At 42.2% G+C, this 16,905-nt stretch overlaps 1 protein-coding gene across 1 annotated transcript in view; it reads right to left on the minus strand.

The window, feature by feature from the left end:
- HTRA2 (HtrA serine peptidase 2) overlaps positions 1 to 5,496 on the minus strand; it is a 34,740-nt gene extending 29,244 nt beyond the window's left edge. Inside the window, 3 exon segments of the mRNA XM_030190872.1 lie at positions 479 to 683; positions 4,986 to 5,216; positions 5,218 to 5,496. Coding sequence (XP_030046732.1) covers positions 479 to 683; positions 4,986 to 5,216; positions 5,218 to 5,453 — 672 coding nt within the window. The 5' untranslated portion in view covers positions 5,454 to 5,496.
- Between the last annotated feature and the right edge of the window lie 11,409 nt (positions 5,497 to 16,905).

The following is a 16,905-nucleotide window of genomic DNA, read 5'->3' on the forward strand; positions in this document are numbered from 1 at the left end:
CATTTAGCCCAGTCACTTGAACCACCAACCTCAGTTGAAGGCCAAAGCACCAGGTTTCCTTCTGGGGCATTGCAATCATGGACCCTAAATGCAACTGCTGTATCATTGCACAATGGCCCCTGTCCTTCTCAGGGGCTGTGAGCACTACTTCCGTAGCATCCCTAGTCCTAGCTGAAACAGTGAGCAAAAAACCTAGCCCATAAATCAAACCCAGAAAGTCTTCCACGTGGCAGTGCACTGAACTACCACTATAGTAAAAGACTGGCACCGAATCAAAGAAGTCTGCAAAGATCTAAGAACTTGTGTGAATTCATGTTCACTGCTGTTTTGTTTAAAAGCAGATACCAAACTATTTTTACCATCATTTTTGTAATCTTAAGAAGCACAGATAACCTCCTGTTGATTCTCAAGTACTATGCTTTGGAAAGAAATGCTTGGCACCATAACCCCATGAAGAAAACAGACTTGTGCTCACTACCTTGGGGCTGATCTTAATGGTGGCGATATCCATGACTGGATCCACATCCTTCACCACAGCGTCAAAGGTATCCCCATTAGACAGCTTCACCCGCACACGTGTTCTGTTGGCCACCACATGGGCATTAGTCACAATCAACCCATCCTGAGAGACTACAAACCCCGAGCCATTGGAAATGGGAACCTCACGCCGAGAAAATGGGTGTCTGCAGAGAGGAGGGAGAAATATAAATTCAAAGGCACTGATACAACAAAGGCTGTCACGTCACCCAAGGACAGGCTTATCCCAACAATATAAACAGAAAACTATAAGGAAGTTTTATTATGTATTTGTCATGCCATAACATCTTAAGGTATCCTAGATGTAAAACACATGACAATTGAAATTTAGAGAATAATTAATTGTTATACAACAGACAACAGCAAGAATAAACCAGCTTGCCTTAACACATTTTGTTTTTTTTAAACATTCTATGATGCACAGATTCCCTCCCTGGTACTGAAACAAACATTGTAACGTGCAAGTTAGAGATAGTACCTTGGCTGGTTTCCTATAAGGGGTGGGGGGAAGGGGAATAAGCAATGGCATAGAAACTTAAAACTGTTCATTACAGAATGACACGGGGACAAAGTTTGTTCCCCGTCCCGTCCCCGCAAGTTCTGTCCCCATCCCCACAGGCTCTCTTCATCTGCACAAACCTCAAACACTTATGATTTTATATTTAAATCTTTTATTAAAGTTTAAAAAGGAACCATATTCTTTACAACTTATTTTCTATTTGTGATTTATAAACAACGAGCAACTGAAATAACCCCACCACCACCATCTACCCTTCCAACCACAACAGTAGCTGACTGCTACTACCCCAAGGAACCATAATCCACCTTGTTAAAATGTCCAGGGGTACAAAATACAACCCTAGTGGAGGGAGAAATATGCACTATGAAGCTTTGTTATGCTTTTTAAATCTGTGAATGAATAAGTCATCAACAGTCTCAGGATCAGTCTAGCTCTCCTTTCTTCCACAATCCTTTCCACAATAGAAAATGTCCTCTCAAGATGTGCTGGTAGCAGGAATACACAAGAGCCCCCATGCAAGGTTTGCTAGTTTTGGCCAGGACTTTTGGTTGTTTTTCCACAAAATCCAAAAATAAAACAAAAAACATTGTTGTCTGCATTAGAGAATGACATGGGGACAAAGTTTGTCCCCATCTACACGGGTTCCATCCCATTCCCCAAAGGTTCTGTCCCTGTGTCATTCTCTACAGTTCATGACAACATTGAGCTCTCCAAGGTAGCAGCTGAACAGGCCTTTTGTGCCCCATATGAATGAAGTATACAACTGATGTTAATCAGGTTACATGATGGTTCCTTGTTTGTGTTTTTAATTGAGAATGTTATAATGCCTTTATATCAACTCCATGAAGCAACCGCACCTCGAATACTGTGTGCAGTTCTGGTCACCACATCTCAAAGATATAGTGGAGTTGGAAAGGTATAAAGAAGGGCGACGAAAATGATAAAAGGGAATGGGCCGACTTCTTAAAGTGGCTAGTGCTCAGCTGAGGAGAGATATGATAGGAGGTATATAAAATACTGTAGATGTGAATCACATGTTTACTCTTTCCAAAAATACTAGGACTAGGGGGCACGCAATGAAACTACTATAGTAACATAGTAGATGACAGCAGAAAGAGACTCAAAATTAATCTGAGAAAATATTTCTTCACTCAACGCGTAATTAAGCATTAGAATTCATTGCCAGAGAATGTGGTAAAAGCAGTTAGCTTATCAGGGTTTAAAAAAGGTTTGGATAATTTCCTAAAAGAAAAGTCCATAAACCATTATTAAGATGAACTTTTCTTTTAGGAAATTATCCAAACCTTTTTTTAAACCCTAATAAGCTAACTGCTTTTACCACATTCTCTGGCAATAAGCTGCTTATCCTAGAATATGCAGTGGATTTTCCCAAGTCCATAAACCATTATTATTAAGATGGACTTGGGAAAATCCACTGCATATTCTAGGATAAGCAGCATAAAATCTGTTTTGCTGTTCTGGGATCTTGCCAAGTACTTATGACCTGGAAGGACACTAGGCTTGATAGACCTTCAGTCTGTCCCAGTATGACAATGCTTATGTTCTTACATATATTAGAACCTCAATAAAGATATCTGAACTCAGAATAAGCAAAGATTCTAATTGTAGGGGGCATCTGAAAAATGTAATGTTCTGCCATCTATGACAAAAGACTGAGTGGAGCAGGCTCAACAGTGAAAATTGGAAAATTATCGGGGGGGGGGGGGGGGGGAGGGAGAGAAGGACTGGCAGTTCAAACACATGGAGTGGAGGAGTGGCCTAGTGGTTAGGGTGGTGGACTTTGGTCCTGGGGAACTGAGGAACTGAGTTCGATTCCTGGCACAGGCAGCTCCTTGTGACTCTGGGCAAGTCACTTAACCCTCCATTGCCCGCCGCATTGAGCCTGCCATGAGTGGGAAAGCGCGGGGTACAAATCTAACAAATAAATAAATAAATGATGCATTAATAAGGCGAATACTCTACCAGAAACTAGGTAATAGAAAATGCCACTACCAATTCCTGCAGTTTGCCAAAAATGAAACATACAAGAACTACCACTTCATTTAAGTTAGACAGTGGTACACAGGTGGTAATACATAGCCAGATTTTAAGACCATGGCTGTGAAGAGAGATGGCAACTTTATGTAAACCCGGGGATTACTAAGAGATAAGAGTCACTGGGAGGAGTGACTAGGAGACGGTCCCTGGGTGGGCTAAGCCCAGCCTATGGGGAGTGGTTTGATATAAAATGCAAAGAAATAGTGCTCTAGTTCTGAAGAGTGACAAGGAGGGAGAAGATAAAGTGTTTACCCTTTAGTGGAGTCTTTGGTTGCCTGAAAGTCCCCGCCAATAGATCAGGAGGAGAGAGGGGACTTCCTGTTGGAAGGAGTGTAACCGCTGGCTGTAAAGAGGGGGCTACTCAACCAGAGGACAAATAGTGCTACTAGTGGGCAGAGAAGGGTCCCAGCTAGGTGCACTGGGATTGGAGCCAGGGAGAGCTCAGTTTCATGTCCAGGGTGTATCTAGAAAGGGATCACAGCTGGAGAAGGGTCAGGCAGACAATGAGGGGTCTGAGTCCACTGGAGATAATTTGATTGAGAGAGGAGAAAACAGCCTTTGGGATAAATCCCTCACGGGGCAGGTATGGATTGGAGAAGTTGTATATTCAAACATATAAACGGCGAGTGACCGACTCACTCGCAAATGCGCAGTAGAGACCTCCCTCTCTGTCCCGCCCCCCCGTCAATATGTGATGACGGGAGGGGGGGCGGGACAGAGAGGGAAACTGCGCCGCCGAGGTTGCTACCGCTCCCCCCCACACTCGGAGTCGCCACCGCTCCACCCGGCCTGGGCCCTCTCTTCCCTTCGGAACTTACACATCCATTCGTCGAACGCAGCAACGCACATCAGCTGAGCTGCCCCTTCCTTCTCTGCCTGTGTCCCGCAATCGCTGACGTTACGTCACAGGAGGGCGGGGCCACGGGCAGAGAAGGTAGGGCCCACGGCAGCTCAGCTGATGTGCCTTGCTGCGTTCCGCAAATGGATGTGTAAGTTCAGAAGGGAAGAGAGGGCCCGGGCCGGGTGGAGGCGACTCTGGGGGGGGGGGGGGGGGGGGGGGGGGGTAGGAAAACCACAATACCAGCCCGTTTTTACGGGCTCAACGGCTAGTATATATATATATATATATATATATAGCCCCAGGAAGAAACATACCCTGTAAATATCCTCAAGAAGAACAGTAGTAAAGGCACTTCCCACAGAATGAAGTAGAGGAGTGAAAGAAGTGGGAGATTGATTTAAATATGAGTTTTAACCTTTAGAGTGCTGTGTGGCTCCTAGACTGAAGAGCTGAGTGGAACCTGAAACTGGAAAAGTGTTTCCCAAATTCCCAGATCACTATTCCAGACCATTGACCCACCCCAGCTTGACTAAGTGGGCTGGAAAGGTGTGTGGTAAGACTGGCCCAAGAGCGCACGAAAACTATGAAATTTGTGTGTAAGGATTTTTCTTTAGTAGCCCGGGGCCAAAGACTGTGAGACATGGGTTACATTAAAAATTAGGGGCATCTGAGAACTTACAAACATCCAATAGAATAAATCCCAAACTACTGCAACTTTCCAAAAACTCACTAGCGGTAGAAAGTCAACAGGAGTTTGACAGACACCTTGAGTACTTTAAGAAATTAGGTCAAAGTCATTTAAAAAGTCAGAACTGCCAAGCTACCCAGTTCCATGAAAATTTGAAGCCAGTCCCGGATTTCAGACAACCTCATTCTGTTGCTTTATAGGACAACTCCGAGTTCATTTTGGTTAGAATCGAGGACCATAATACCTTAACGCTTTTGATGAGATTTCAAAAGAAGAATCTCCCCTCGTGGAACTGAGTAACTCAACTTCTCTGTTTAATTATTGGTTATTCTTTTCATCACCTGCCCAGGATCTCAATGTACACCACTGCCGGCGCCGTGCGCTCCACCACGTCTGCAATGAAGTTGTAGCGGTGACGGGGGCCGCCAGAGGCCGGAGAGGAATTCGGGGGCACAGGCACAGCGGCATCAAGGCGAGGGCAGCAGCGGAAAGGTTCAACTGGAACTCCCGCCTCCTCCACCTGCTGGCCCTGGAACCGACGCCGCCTCTCTCCATACAGCAGCAGCAGCAACCCCGCCACCCCCCAGCGCGCTCCCGCCAGCTAGTAGCGATCGAACCCCGCTCCGTTCACCACCGTTGGGAGAAGACTCCTGAGGGGCAGGGACGTGGGTAGCAGCAGTGAGAGCTCGGAGATCCCCAAGCGCAGAGCGGAGCCGCTGCCGCAATAGACGAATTAAGGAGACTGCCATCTTCCTAACGGAGCGGACTGCGGAGTAAAGTTCAAAAAGCACTCGTTGGGTTGCTTGCATCACGCTCGCGGACTTTAAGGCTACGTGTTCTGCGCATGCGTTGCTTTTACACACGCGCTGATCTGGGAAGAGAGAAGGAGGTGCCGGTAACTGCTACGCGCGTGCGCCTTGCGTTTCGTTGAGTAATGGTTTTGCTTTGTTTTTATTTTTTTTACCTTGGGGGGAGGGGCAAGGCTGGGGCAACAACAAGACCGAAGACTTCGCTATAAAACTAAGAGTGAGGAAACGTCACTGCAGTACAATAATAATGTGTAGATGTGGAGCCAAACTGATATAGTCATCGCATGTATTGAGAATATATTCTGTCTTTCCTAAGCAGGATCGAAATGGAAAAGATTTTGGGGGAAAAAGAAAAAAAGTACTACAACTGTTTACATAGCTCTGTCTCCAATTGTCACATTAATTCGGCCTTCGGGAGTTGTTAAAATCGGAGATGCCATGGCTGACCCATCGCAAAAAAAAAAATGAGATGTACCACTCTGAAGTGCGAGATTGGACCTGAAAAAGAGAGATTTTCCAGATGGCTGGCTGTGTAGGGTATACGTATCTGAATTTGCTTTGTATATTAAAAAAAAAAAAAAGGCATAAAATAATCGCTTTTCTTTGGAGCCGCAATATAGGTAAATTTAGTGGTAACGATGCGGCATGGAGGCTTTGATAAGTGAGAGAATGGCTGTGAGAGCAAGAAAACCTTTAAATAAGTGCAACATACTTATCTCTGTAAGCTCTTAATCATGGCTAATATACATTCAACAGTTGGGCAAGTGTCAAACCCCCTGCCCCCCCCCCCCTTTCAACCTTGAAACCATTTGGATCTCCAACACTTGCCTTCTCCCTTCTGTTATAAAGGAGAAAGGCAGTTGGTAAGCAAGCTGTTTGGGGAGGTTAAAATGGGAGAGGAAAGAGGGACACCACCTTATACATACGACGAAAAAGATGTGCCACACCATGTGGAAACTCAAAAAACCCTTCTTCCCGAGATACATATTCTGCACCCTGGTACAGTCATTGGTAATAAGTCATCTGGACTACTGCAACACACTGTACGCTGGCTGCAAAGAACAGACTATCAAAAATCTCCAAACAGCCCAGAATCCTGCTGCCAGACTCATATTTGGAAAAACTAAATATGAAAGTGCAAAACCACTAAGAGAGAAACTTCACTGGCTCCCACTTAAGGAACGCATTGCGTTCAAGATCTGCACGATTGTACACAAAATCATTCACGCAGACGCCCCAATCTACATGCTAAAGCTCGTGGACCTACCTCCCAGAAACGCCACAAGATCATCTCGCAAATTTCTCAATCTGCACTTCTCCAACTGTAAAGGACTAAAATACAAGCTGATGCATGCCACTTACTTTCTCATACACGAGCACGCACTTATGGAACGCACTACCTACAGACCTGAAAACGATCAAGACGAAATAACTAACTTTCGCAAATCTCTGAAGACATATTTCTTCAACAAGGCCTACAAAGAAAACCTATAACCTCACTAATCCACTTCACAAACCCACCCATCTTTGAAAGTTCACCTTCTATACTCAACCCTAATCACCCCCTTCTTTCTTTTTTACTTAATCTCTGCACATCACCAATTGTATCTGATATCCTGGAATGACAATAACAAAACTATGTAAGCCACATTGAGCTGCAAATAGGTGGGAAAATGTGGGATACAAATGCAATAAATAAATAAATAAATAAAAATACACAGTTGGAGCAAGTAGTGTATCTCATGGGCTTTTGTCATAATTAATTGATTTTGACAGGTGACACACCCATTTCTGGGTTTCAGCCAATCAGAAGTGAGGATATACCCACCCTGCCCCTTTGAATGATGTCACCACCCAAACCACACCTAAGCCAACCCCACTCCCTGCCCCCTTGGGTGACATGGATATGAAGTGAGGGCCTGCCCTAGCCCTGCCCATTTTGATGACATCACTGCTTAAACCACACCTACCCTCACTCCCCTTGGACAATGTCACCAGACATGATTTAAAATAAAATCATTGAAAATAAAAAAAGTTTGCTTGTCTGTAACTTTTTAAAGTTAATCTGTGGCACAGCTGTGATTCTCCCTGTAGGTTTTGTTGCTAGGGAAGGGAGGCACAAAACAGGAGCCTCTGCCTTGAGAGATGAGTTGGAAAAGGGAAGTAGCTGCAGAGAAAAACCAGCTGGGCTCTTACACAAGCAAACCCCCTGGCACTTGTCTGTCTCACTTCAGCCATTTAGGGCATGATCTCACACAGTTGTCTCTTGAAAACAGGGAGGGGGGGGGGGGCAGCTCTCATTCTTATGTAAGCTAAAAGCAAAGAGGAGAGGAGGAGATTTGGTCAATTTTTGCTTTTAACCACCTAAATTGGTTGTCATTCAGGAAAAACAGTTTTAAAAGAAAGCATTTATCCTTTTGAAGAAAAACAAATACCTATTTCTTTCCTGTGAGAAAAAAAAGTGAAGAAACAGCTTTAGAAGTAAACTCAAGAGAGAAAAGGCATTACAAGAGATTTCCAAATAATTTTTTATTATTTTTTATCACATTTGTATCCCACCTTTCCCACTGATAGCAGGCTCAAAGTGGCTTACAAAAATATTGTAGTAAGTTACAATGCAAGAAGTACAATTTTTCAAATTTAGGCAGAATAAAAAAAATACAGTTAACAGCGATGGGTATTGAAGTAGGATATGAATAACAAATCAGTAGTAAATAAGAAGGTACGAAGTAATTAGTCTATTGAATCTTATAACAGTAAGGGATAATTCTGATTATGTTGAACCTGGGGAGTAAGCCTTCTTGAACAATACTGTTTTCAATGATTCCTAAAGTTTAGGTAGTTCTGGGTAGTTTTTTGTTAATTTGGTAAGGCATTCCACAGTTGAGTGCCAATGTAAGTGAAGTTTGAGGCATAATTGATTATACTTTAAGCCATTGCAGTCTGGGTAATGTAAGTTCAAATAAGATCACGATGAACTGGTTCTGTTTCTAGGTGGTAAATCAACCAATCAAGCATGTATTCTGGTACCCTCACCGTAGATTATTCTGTGGATTAATGTACATATTTTAAAGGCTATTCGTTCATATAGAGGGAGACGATGCAGAATTTCTTCTGAGTGGTTTTGCAGTTTTCAAATTTAGATTTTCCAATATCAGTCTTGCCGCAGTATTTGTTCTTGCATCCCGCATATATAATCCATCTGGCTCAAGACCATGGATTGTATCAAATTGCGAAAGACTTCACGGGGAAAGAAGGTTTTATTCGCTTGAGTCCTCCACATTGAATAGAACATTTTCTTTGTGGTGTTGGTCACTATGTAGGGACTCTAGTGTTAAGTATTGATCTATTGTGATCCCTAGAAGTTTCAAATTATATGAGATTGGCAGTGAAAGTTGGGGGTATTTAAAGTGGTGGGATTATAATTGTTTATTGAGACGATTAAAATGAGACAGTGGGTCTTTTTTGGCATTAGTTTCAGGTGGAAGCAATTTGTTTAAAAGCCAAGGGTTCTGTAAACTCTTTATTTTCCTGCATTTTGGACCAAATATCAAGCCAAAAGGTGTTGACCTTGTTGCAATCAAAGAATATACGTTTCAGTGATCCATTTTGTTTGGAACAGGGCCAACATAAATTGGTAGAGGAAAATTTGCTTTTAAACGATTTAATAGGGGTCCATAAGTCTCTATGTTGAAGGAAGAAAAGAGATTGAATGATGGAGAAGAGAGAGAAGGTCTGGGTCTTATTCTCTCTCAGATGAAGAAGCCTCTCTGTTTTGATTTTCTTATATCCATTGCTCTAAATTGGTTATTCAACATTGAAAAGATAATTCTAACTTTTCCGTTTTTTATGGTGGAATATTGTAATATTGTTTAGGAAATATAAAGGACATCCCTTTAAAGCTCATTTCCCCCAATTTGTAAATATAAGCGTAAATGGCTTAAGTTTGCTGAATGTTTAGATAGACAATGATCAATCTCCAGTTTACAGTAAGAATGTTTACTCTCATCTGCTCATTTCTTATCTTGTTTTATGGCTTCATGTTTGAGGGTTTTTGTTCCTTATTATATGCATACATAACCTGTAAATAACGAAATAAATAGCTCTATATGATTTTTGTATTATTGTAATGTTAAATAACTTTAATAAATTATTTTAAAAAAAAAAAAGTAAGCACATGGTATCCTTTTAAAAAAATTATAAGAAAAAAAGAAAACAAAAATGTCAATTTTTCTTTCCTATGAGAAATAAAAAAGTTTAAGGTGGCATGCACAACTAAATTCTACCGAGGCTGTAGGGGTAGTGTCAGGGCTTTTATGTCACATCTTCCTATCACCTGACCCCATCCAAGATGGCGGCTAGTAGTGGAAAATGAGGAGTTGCTTACGTGTAACAGTAGTTCTCCGTGGACAGTATCATCACATAACCACACAGATGAATAGACCGTCACACTGATGTGGCCGACCCGGTCCTTCAAGCTGAAAATAAAAAAACATTAAACCACTGCGCATGTCCCTAACTTTCCGCTCCTGTCACTGAGTTGAAATAGCCCATAACCACGACCCCTTTCAGTTTTTATGAATAGCAGTCGACAACTCTAGGAGGGAGGGACTGTGTGGCTATGTGATCTTCTGTCCATGGAGAACTACAGTTACAGGTATTCAACTCTCATTTCTCCATGGAACAGAAGATCACATAACCACACAGATGAATAACTTACTAGCTATACACAGGTAAGAGGACTGAAAAGCATACAGTATACAATATATATAATAAAGAAGTTCTGGTATCCTGTGTCTGGAGGAGGAGGCAAGTTGTTGACTCGAATACCCACTTCTAAGACTGATTGTCCGAATCTGGAATCAGCATCTGAAGCTACATGTAGGCAGTAGTGATGTGTAAAGGTATGCACTGACAACCATATTGCTGCTCTGCATATATCTATTAAAGATGCTTGATGGAGATTGTGCCACAGAAACTGCCATGACTCACAATCTGTGTGTTGTAACACGTGGGATTTTTTCCAAAGGAGAAAAAGATAATTGGGTCAAATTTAACACAGTTCGCAATTCAAAGAGAGATTATACGTTTAGACACCGGACGAGTATGATCCTGATCAATTGACAAAAATAACTGAGATGGCCAATGAGTAGAAGTCGTACGTTGCAAGTAAATAGTAAGAGCCAAACACAATCCAGTGTATGCAATTCGTTGTGCCTCAGTGAAGAATGAGGTGGAGGATAAAAAGTGGGTGAATAATTGACTGATTTATATGAAAAGGAGAAACCATCTTGGAGAAATCTTGGATGTGAATGTAAAATAACTTTATTGTAAAATCTGGGTATATGAGGATAGTATACCAAAGCCTGAATTTCTCCAATACGGTGTGCGGACGTGATGGTAAGAAGAAAGCTGTTTTCCAAGTCCTAAAATTTAACATCCGAATGATTGCATAGGTTCAAAGGGTGGATGCATAAGTTGATTAAGGAACCTTGGTAAGATCCCAAACTACTGGTGGCTGTTGAATAGGTGGGTGTAACTTTAATAATCCTTTCATGAATTTTTTAGTTTTAGGATGTCAGAATAATGTAGTATCATGAATAGGATCATGAAAACTGAAAGTGCTGCTAAATGTACTCTGATCGAAGAACCAGACAATCCATTGTTGGAAGATGCACAAGATAATCTAAGACCTTTGAAATGGAACATGTGAATGGCTCCACATGTTTTGAAGTACACCAAATGATCAAATTGATGCCATTTTGAAGCATAAGACTTTCTCGCAGAGAGTTTCCTAGAAGCTAATAAGACATCTATGACTTGTTTGAAAAATATAGGAGATGTTATTCCGTGAGGTGAAGACACCAAGCTGCTAAATGAGTCTGTTTGTCCAGATGCAGAAGAGTGTTGTTTTGCTGTGTTAGCAGATCCTGGCACTGAGGAAGCATTAGAGTAAGGCATTGAAACCAGACTGGTTAGAATGGGAAACCAGGCTGTCTTGGCCATATGGGTGCTATCAATATTATAGATGCCTTGTCCTTGTCATGGTCCCAGGCTTTAAACAACAGTCATGGTCTCTGGAATGTGAGCCCTTGGCCTACTGTCGTCGAGCAGCAGCAGGGAGGCAAAAACCCCAAGCAGGACTGGACTAACAAGCTTGACTTGGCTGGAACCGGATGCAGGAACAGACTTTGCTTGACTGGAGCAGGATTCCGGATACTCAAGCAGGATTCAGGATTCTCAAATAAGCTTGGCAGGAGCAGGATTCAGGATACTCAAACAAGCTTGGCAGGAAAAGGATTCAGGATAATGGAACAGAATTCAGGATACTCAAGCTTGGCCGGAACAGGATTCAGGATTTTCAAACAAGTCTTGGCAGGAACAGGATCAGGATACTGGAACAAGCTTGGCCGGAACAGGATTAAGGATACTAAAGCAGGATTCAGGATTTTCAAACAAGCTTGGCAGGATCAGGATTCTCGAACAGGCTAGGCTAGAATGGAAGCTGAAAGCAAACAGGGCAGACACAAGCAGGAAGGGAACTGGAGCTGAAGACAGTGCAGACACAAGCAGGATACAAAGCTGACCCACACAGACAAACAACAAACTATGGCTGAAGGCTGAATCTAGGACACAAACTGCCAGGCTTTTCCAAAATGCAGGAACTAGGATCGTGAGCCCTTGGGAGCTAGCAGCAGCATGCAAAGATCCTACATTTTATTTTGTTGTTACTGCCAACCTGGGAAGGTAGTGGGCCTAGTTATAGGTGGTGACCAAACGGGTGGGCAGGAGAGGAAGAGCGAGATAGGCTTGGCCTCTCCAAGCCTCTTTTCCTTATCATCCTGCTACACCAGGCCAGATGAATGGGTTTTTCTCCATGGTACCAGCAGATGGAGGCAGAGAACATTGACAATTTTGTGTTGATGTCATCAGCAATATATGATGCTGTACATCCCTGGAACTTGCCAATATTTCTATTCCTCCAGTAGATGGTGCAGGTGGACCAGTACAGCAGATGTGTAGCCTGTCTCCCTGGGATGCAGGCTATAATGTGAATCCCTCATGGTAAAAATCTGCTGGCATATGGGGCCTCTTGCCCTTTCTTCCTGGGGTGTGACTTTGGTCATATTCCTAGAGGGTCCCTGCCCCAAAGTGTGGAATAAAAGCCTTTAACTGCACTGTAAGTTATAGTTGGATCTTTGAGGGCTGGATGATTCCATCTGGTCTACAGGAGCCTTGACCATTCTCGTTCCCAGTAGGGAGGTTAGTGGGCTCCCAAGTAGGCACTGTTCCCTGCTGATATACAATGGTTTACCTGTTGAATTTAGCATCAAATTCAAAATATTGATGCTTATACATATAGCCTTAAATACTGGAATCCTCACCTATTTATCTTGATGCCATTCCCTATGTTCCTATCCGCTTTATTCACATCCATAAATGACGATTCAAGCTTGCTGGGAATCCATGAGGCACAGTGGGTGTTTTTATTTATTTATTGTTTTGCATCCCACATTTTCCCACCTCTTGCAGGCTCAGTGTGGCTTACAATAAGATAAGAATAATGAAAATACATTTGTTACACTTGGTTATGGGTTATATTGTACAAGTTATGCGAGATAATCAAATTCTCATTAGGAATATCACAATGGGACGTCAACAAGTTTCCACATGCTTCGAGTCCCTCCTGTTTTAGATCAGTCCTTAAAGCTCTTTTTTTTTTCCAGATAGCATTCTGAAATTAATCATGCCAGAGAGGTACATTGGATGCCCATGCTGTCAGCTGGATGAGTCTAGGGTTTCCTTGTGTACCTTTGTGTTTTGACATCTTTCCTATTATTTTATGGAGTTCTTTTCAATCTTAAATGCTTATTTAATACACTGTAAACCACCTCAACATGCTCCACATTTTAGGCAGTATATTAAATCTGAATAAATGATAAATTATGATTTACATGAGAATCCTTAAAGTGGGCTCTCTCAATCCAGTCCTTTTCTGGATTGCCACAATGAATAGGCATTGGATATTTATATCCAAGGACGATGTGCATGCCAATCTTCTCATACATGCTATCCCAAAAGCTGATGGGACTTGGTGTGCCCCAAGGACTGGGGTTGAGATGCGTGCCTTAGAGAGTGGCCTGGTAGTCTTGGAACCTCGTCTCTTTAAGAGTGAGTAGCAACCTGTTTGAGCAGCAAGTTGAAACCCAACAAGGCCAGTTTAGACACCACTACTGTCCCTTGTGTTCTTAGACAAGTCCTTGTCCCTCTATGTCCTCAGGTACAATCTTGCTGCACAACAATGCAGACACAGCCCAAAGTGAAAGGGCTGTATCAGCATTAGCATGGCTTAGTAAACAGAGGGGGTTAGGGTGTAAATTTGGGCCCAGGAGAATGCTCTTTACCTGAATATAACTGCCTTAGACAAGGACATGAGCAAATATTTATATTCAGATTCCCATTTCCACCCCCTCCCCCCCCCCAAAAAAAAATCACCAGGTCCCATGCACTTGTCCTCTAACCCCTCATAAGGGGTTGTAACACTAGGGGGCGCCTGTGCTTATGACACCACAAAAAGCCACCAGACACAATATGCGGTATATCGCTTTTATTGGGATACATATGTGAACACATACACCAAGATACTTACAGCACCCGCTATTCAGTCAGCATCTGGGAAGACCACCAGGGAAGCACTGGCTCTCCTCAGAGATTGCAGGGAAATACCCTTCACTGAACAAGGCGTCCCTATGTTCAGGCAAGCTTCTAAAGAAAGTCCCGTGCTCCCCCCTCTTTTATAGTGTGAAACAAAAAACTGTGCGTGTGAAGATGAGCTAGCTCATAACTCCCCCAGACCTGCATAGGCTGAAGGTGCCTTTCCCAGACTTGCACAAGCTGGCATCCCTTAAACAACCAGCCTGTTTCCCATAACAGAGAATAACTCCCCAGACCTGCACAGGCTGAAGGTGCCTTTCCCATACGTGCTGGCATCCCTTAAACAACTAGCCTGTTTCCCATAATAGAGAATATCAACACATAATACAGCCAAAACATTCCACTCATTCCATCCCCAGCTGACCCTCAATCCCATGTATTACAGGGGTGACGTGTGCTGGCAGCACCCTCTTGGATTTTTGGCCAGTAGCACTGCGCTGAGGAATTTGTTACCTGGACCTAGCACCGGGTCTCCTTGAGCATAGTAAAAGGCTCCATAATTTGTAAAACATTGCCTTCAATACAGGCTTTAACATTAACCTGGAATGGATCTCAGACATTTTACTGCTTGCTGAAAACTAATATAAATACACTCCAGAAAAATACTATGTAAATCACCAATTACACAATTTTAGACTGATTCTAAACAATTATTACATTTAACCAGTTAAAAAATAACAAAACTTCAGTTTCGTCAAATACATGTATTTTTATTTAAATCTGGACATGGAAAAATATAGAAGTTATCTGCATAATGTAATAATTTACAGTTAAGTTTAGCAAAAGTTATCCTAATGGCTTTAATATATAAATAGCAGACAGCGCAGATCCCTTAAGGTCCCCATATAATGTTTGTATTCAGATACCTCTTATTGAAGCATACATGATTTTCAAGATAAGCTAAAGCAGTCCCAAACAATTGCACCCATGTAGAATCATGACTGTTCCAAACTGTACAAAATACAGATGAAATATTTGAATCTAGTCCTCTCATCAAAACATTCAATAAGGAAAGTAATAAGGTTCTGTCCCGTGTTTCAGGTGAAATCCATATTGAAATCCAAAGGGTATCTACAACAAAATCTTGCAGCTGTTTGGCAACTAACTGTTCTACCAATTTGCCCAGAAATAGAATACTAGAATTGGTTTGTAATTTGACAAGTAATCTGAACTTTTCACAATTAATTTTTCAATACACCAAGCTTGTCACCCAAACTCAAGGAAAGGTTTACAATTTGACACAAACTGGAACCACAGATTTCTCAGGCCCCTAATAAACCCAAGTTGGACACACATTCAAACAGACAAATGGAATTAGGCAATCACTAAATAGCTTTAAACACCTTGGTCTCTTCAACAGGGAAGATCTAGCTAGCATTAGGGGGATCCAGCAAAGTTTGAGAAATGATCTAGAATTTGGCAACCAAGATTTTAATGCTAAAAAATGCAGGGGCATATGTTTGGGTTGCAAAAACCCAAGGAGTGGTACAGTATAAGGCAATGAAGTAATTATTTTCACAAGAAGAGGGGTATCTGGAGGTGATCGTATTTACTGATCTGAAGGTGGTCAAGCAAAATAGATAAGACAATGGCAAAAGCCAGGATGCTTGCATGCATAGGGAAAAAGGCAGGAGAGGGGAGATATGACATAGTTAAGTACCCCCACCCCGTGGTATAAATGCACAGGAGATGGGCCTCTTAAAAGCTCTGGAACAGGAGTCATAAAAGGGGTAAACTCAGGAGTAATCTAAAGCACTTCTTTACAGAAAGGGTGGGTGGGTGTTTGGAACAATCTTGCTGCAGAGATGGGTGATGGGCTGTATCGGAATTCAAGAAGGCACAGGACAAGTGCAAAGCATCTTTTGAGGGAAAGGAAGGTATTAGTCTTGTAATAGTTTTTCAATTAGCTGTAGTACTGAAGAGTTTTATGCTTCTGTATAGGTTGCAGAGCAACATAAATATGTATTAAGGGAGTTCTGGCACTCAGGGCTGGTGCAACCATTAAGTAAATAAGGCGGTCAGTAAAGAATAGTTGAATTACAAGGCAAAACAATAGGCCCTAACAGGCATAAATACAAAAGAACCATCAAGCTGAAATTTTTACCCACAGGGAGGGGTAAATTTCTAAATAGCCCATTTACATGGATAAATGGCTTTTGGAATATACATAAAAACATGATGTCCATTTTATGCAGGATTGTTCTAGGAAGCATGATGTTGTGGTAAGACTGTAGAGTTTAATTATCAACATTTCATGACTAGTGACTCACCAGTAAATTGATGTTGGGGGAAGGTGGAAGCTGAAGATTTGTCTAAGGCACCGAGCATCCTTCCACTGGCCCTGCTGACAATCATCTGGAGAAGTTACAGCAGCTGAAGAAGTCTTTTTTTTTTTGAGTCTCTATTCATATCCTGTAGATTGGTAGAATAGGTTTGATGCTCTGTACTATATGGATCATGTATTAAGCTTGTGTTTTACATTAAATGTCTGCAGCCAACACCTCCAAAGGGACACCACCTTGTAGTGGTGGAGGGGCTTCTGTGTTTCAATGACTCAGAGGGCTATGCTGAAGGGTTACCCATATCAGACAGGCCTCTGAGGAGAAACCAAAGCGTGTCCCAAACTAGGGAGAGTGGAAAGATGGTGACCTGAAGCTCGTACGCTCAACAGCCCAGCTGTCCTGTCTTTGTTTACTTGAAATTCCTCTCTGCATTTGCAGTTACCTTAACTGAGAGG

Source organism: Microcaecilia unicolor, chromosome 2 (assembly GCF_901765095.1).
Source record: "Microcaecilia unicolor chromosome 2, aMicUni1.1, whole genome shotgun sequence".
NCBI classification, from domain to species: Eukaryota; Metazoa; Chordata; class Amphibia; order Gymnophiona; family Siphonopidae; genus Microcaecilia; species Microcaecilia unicolor.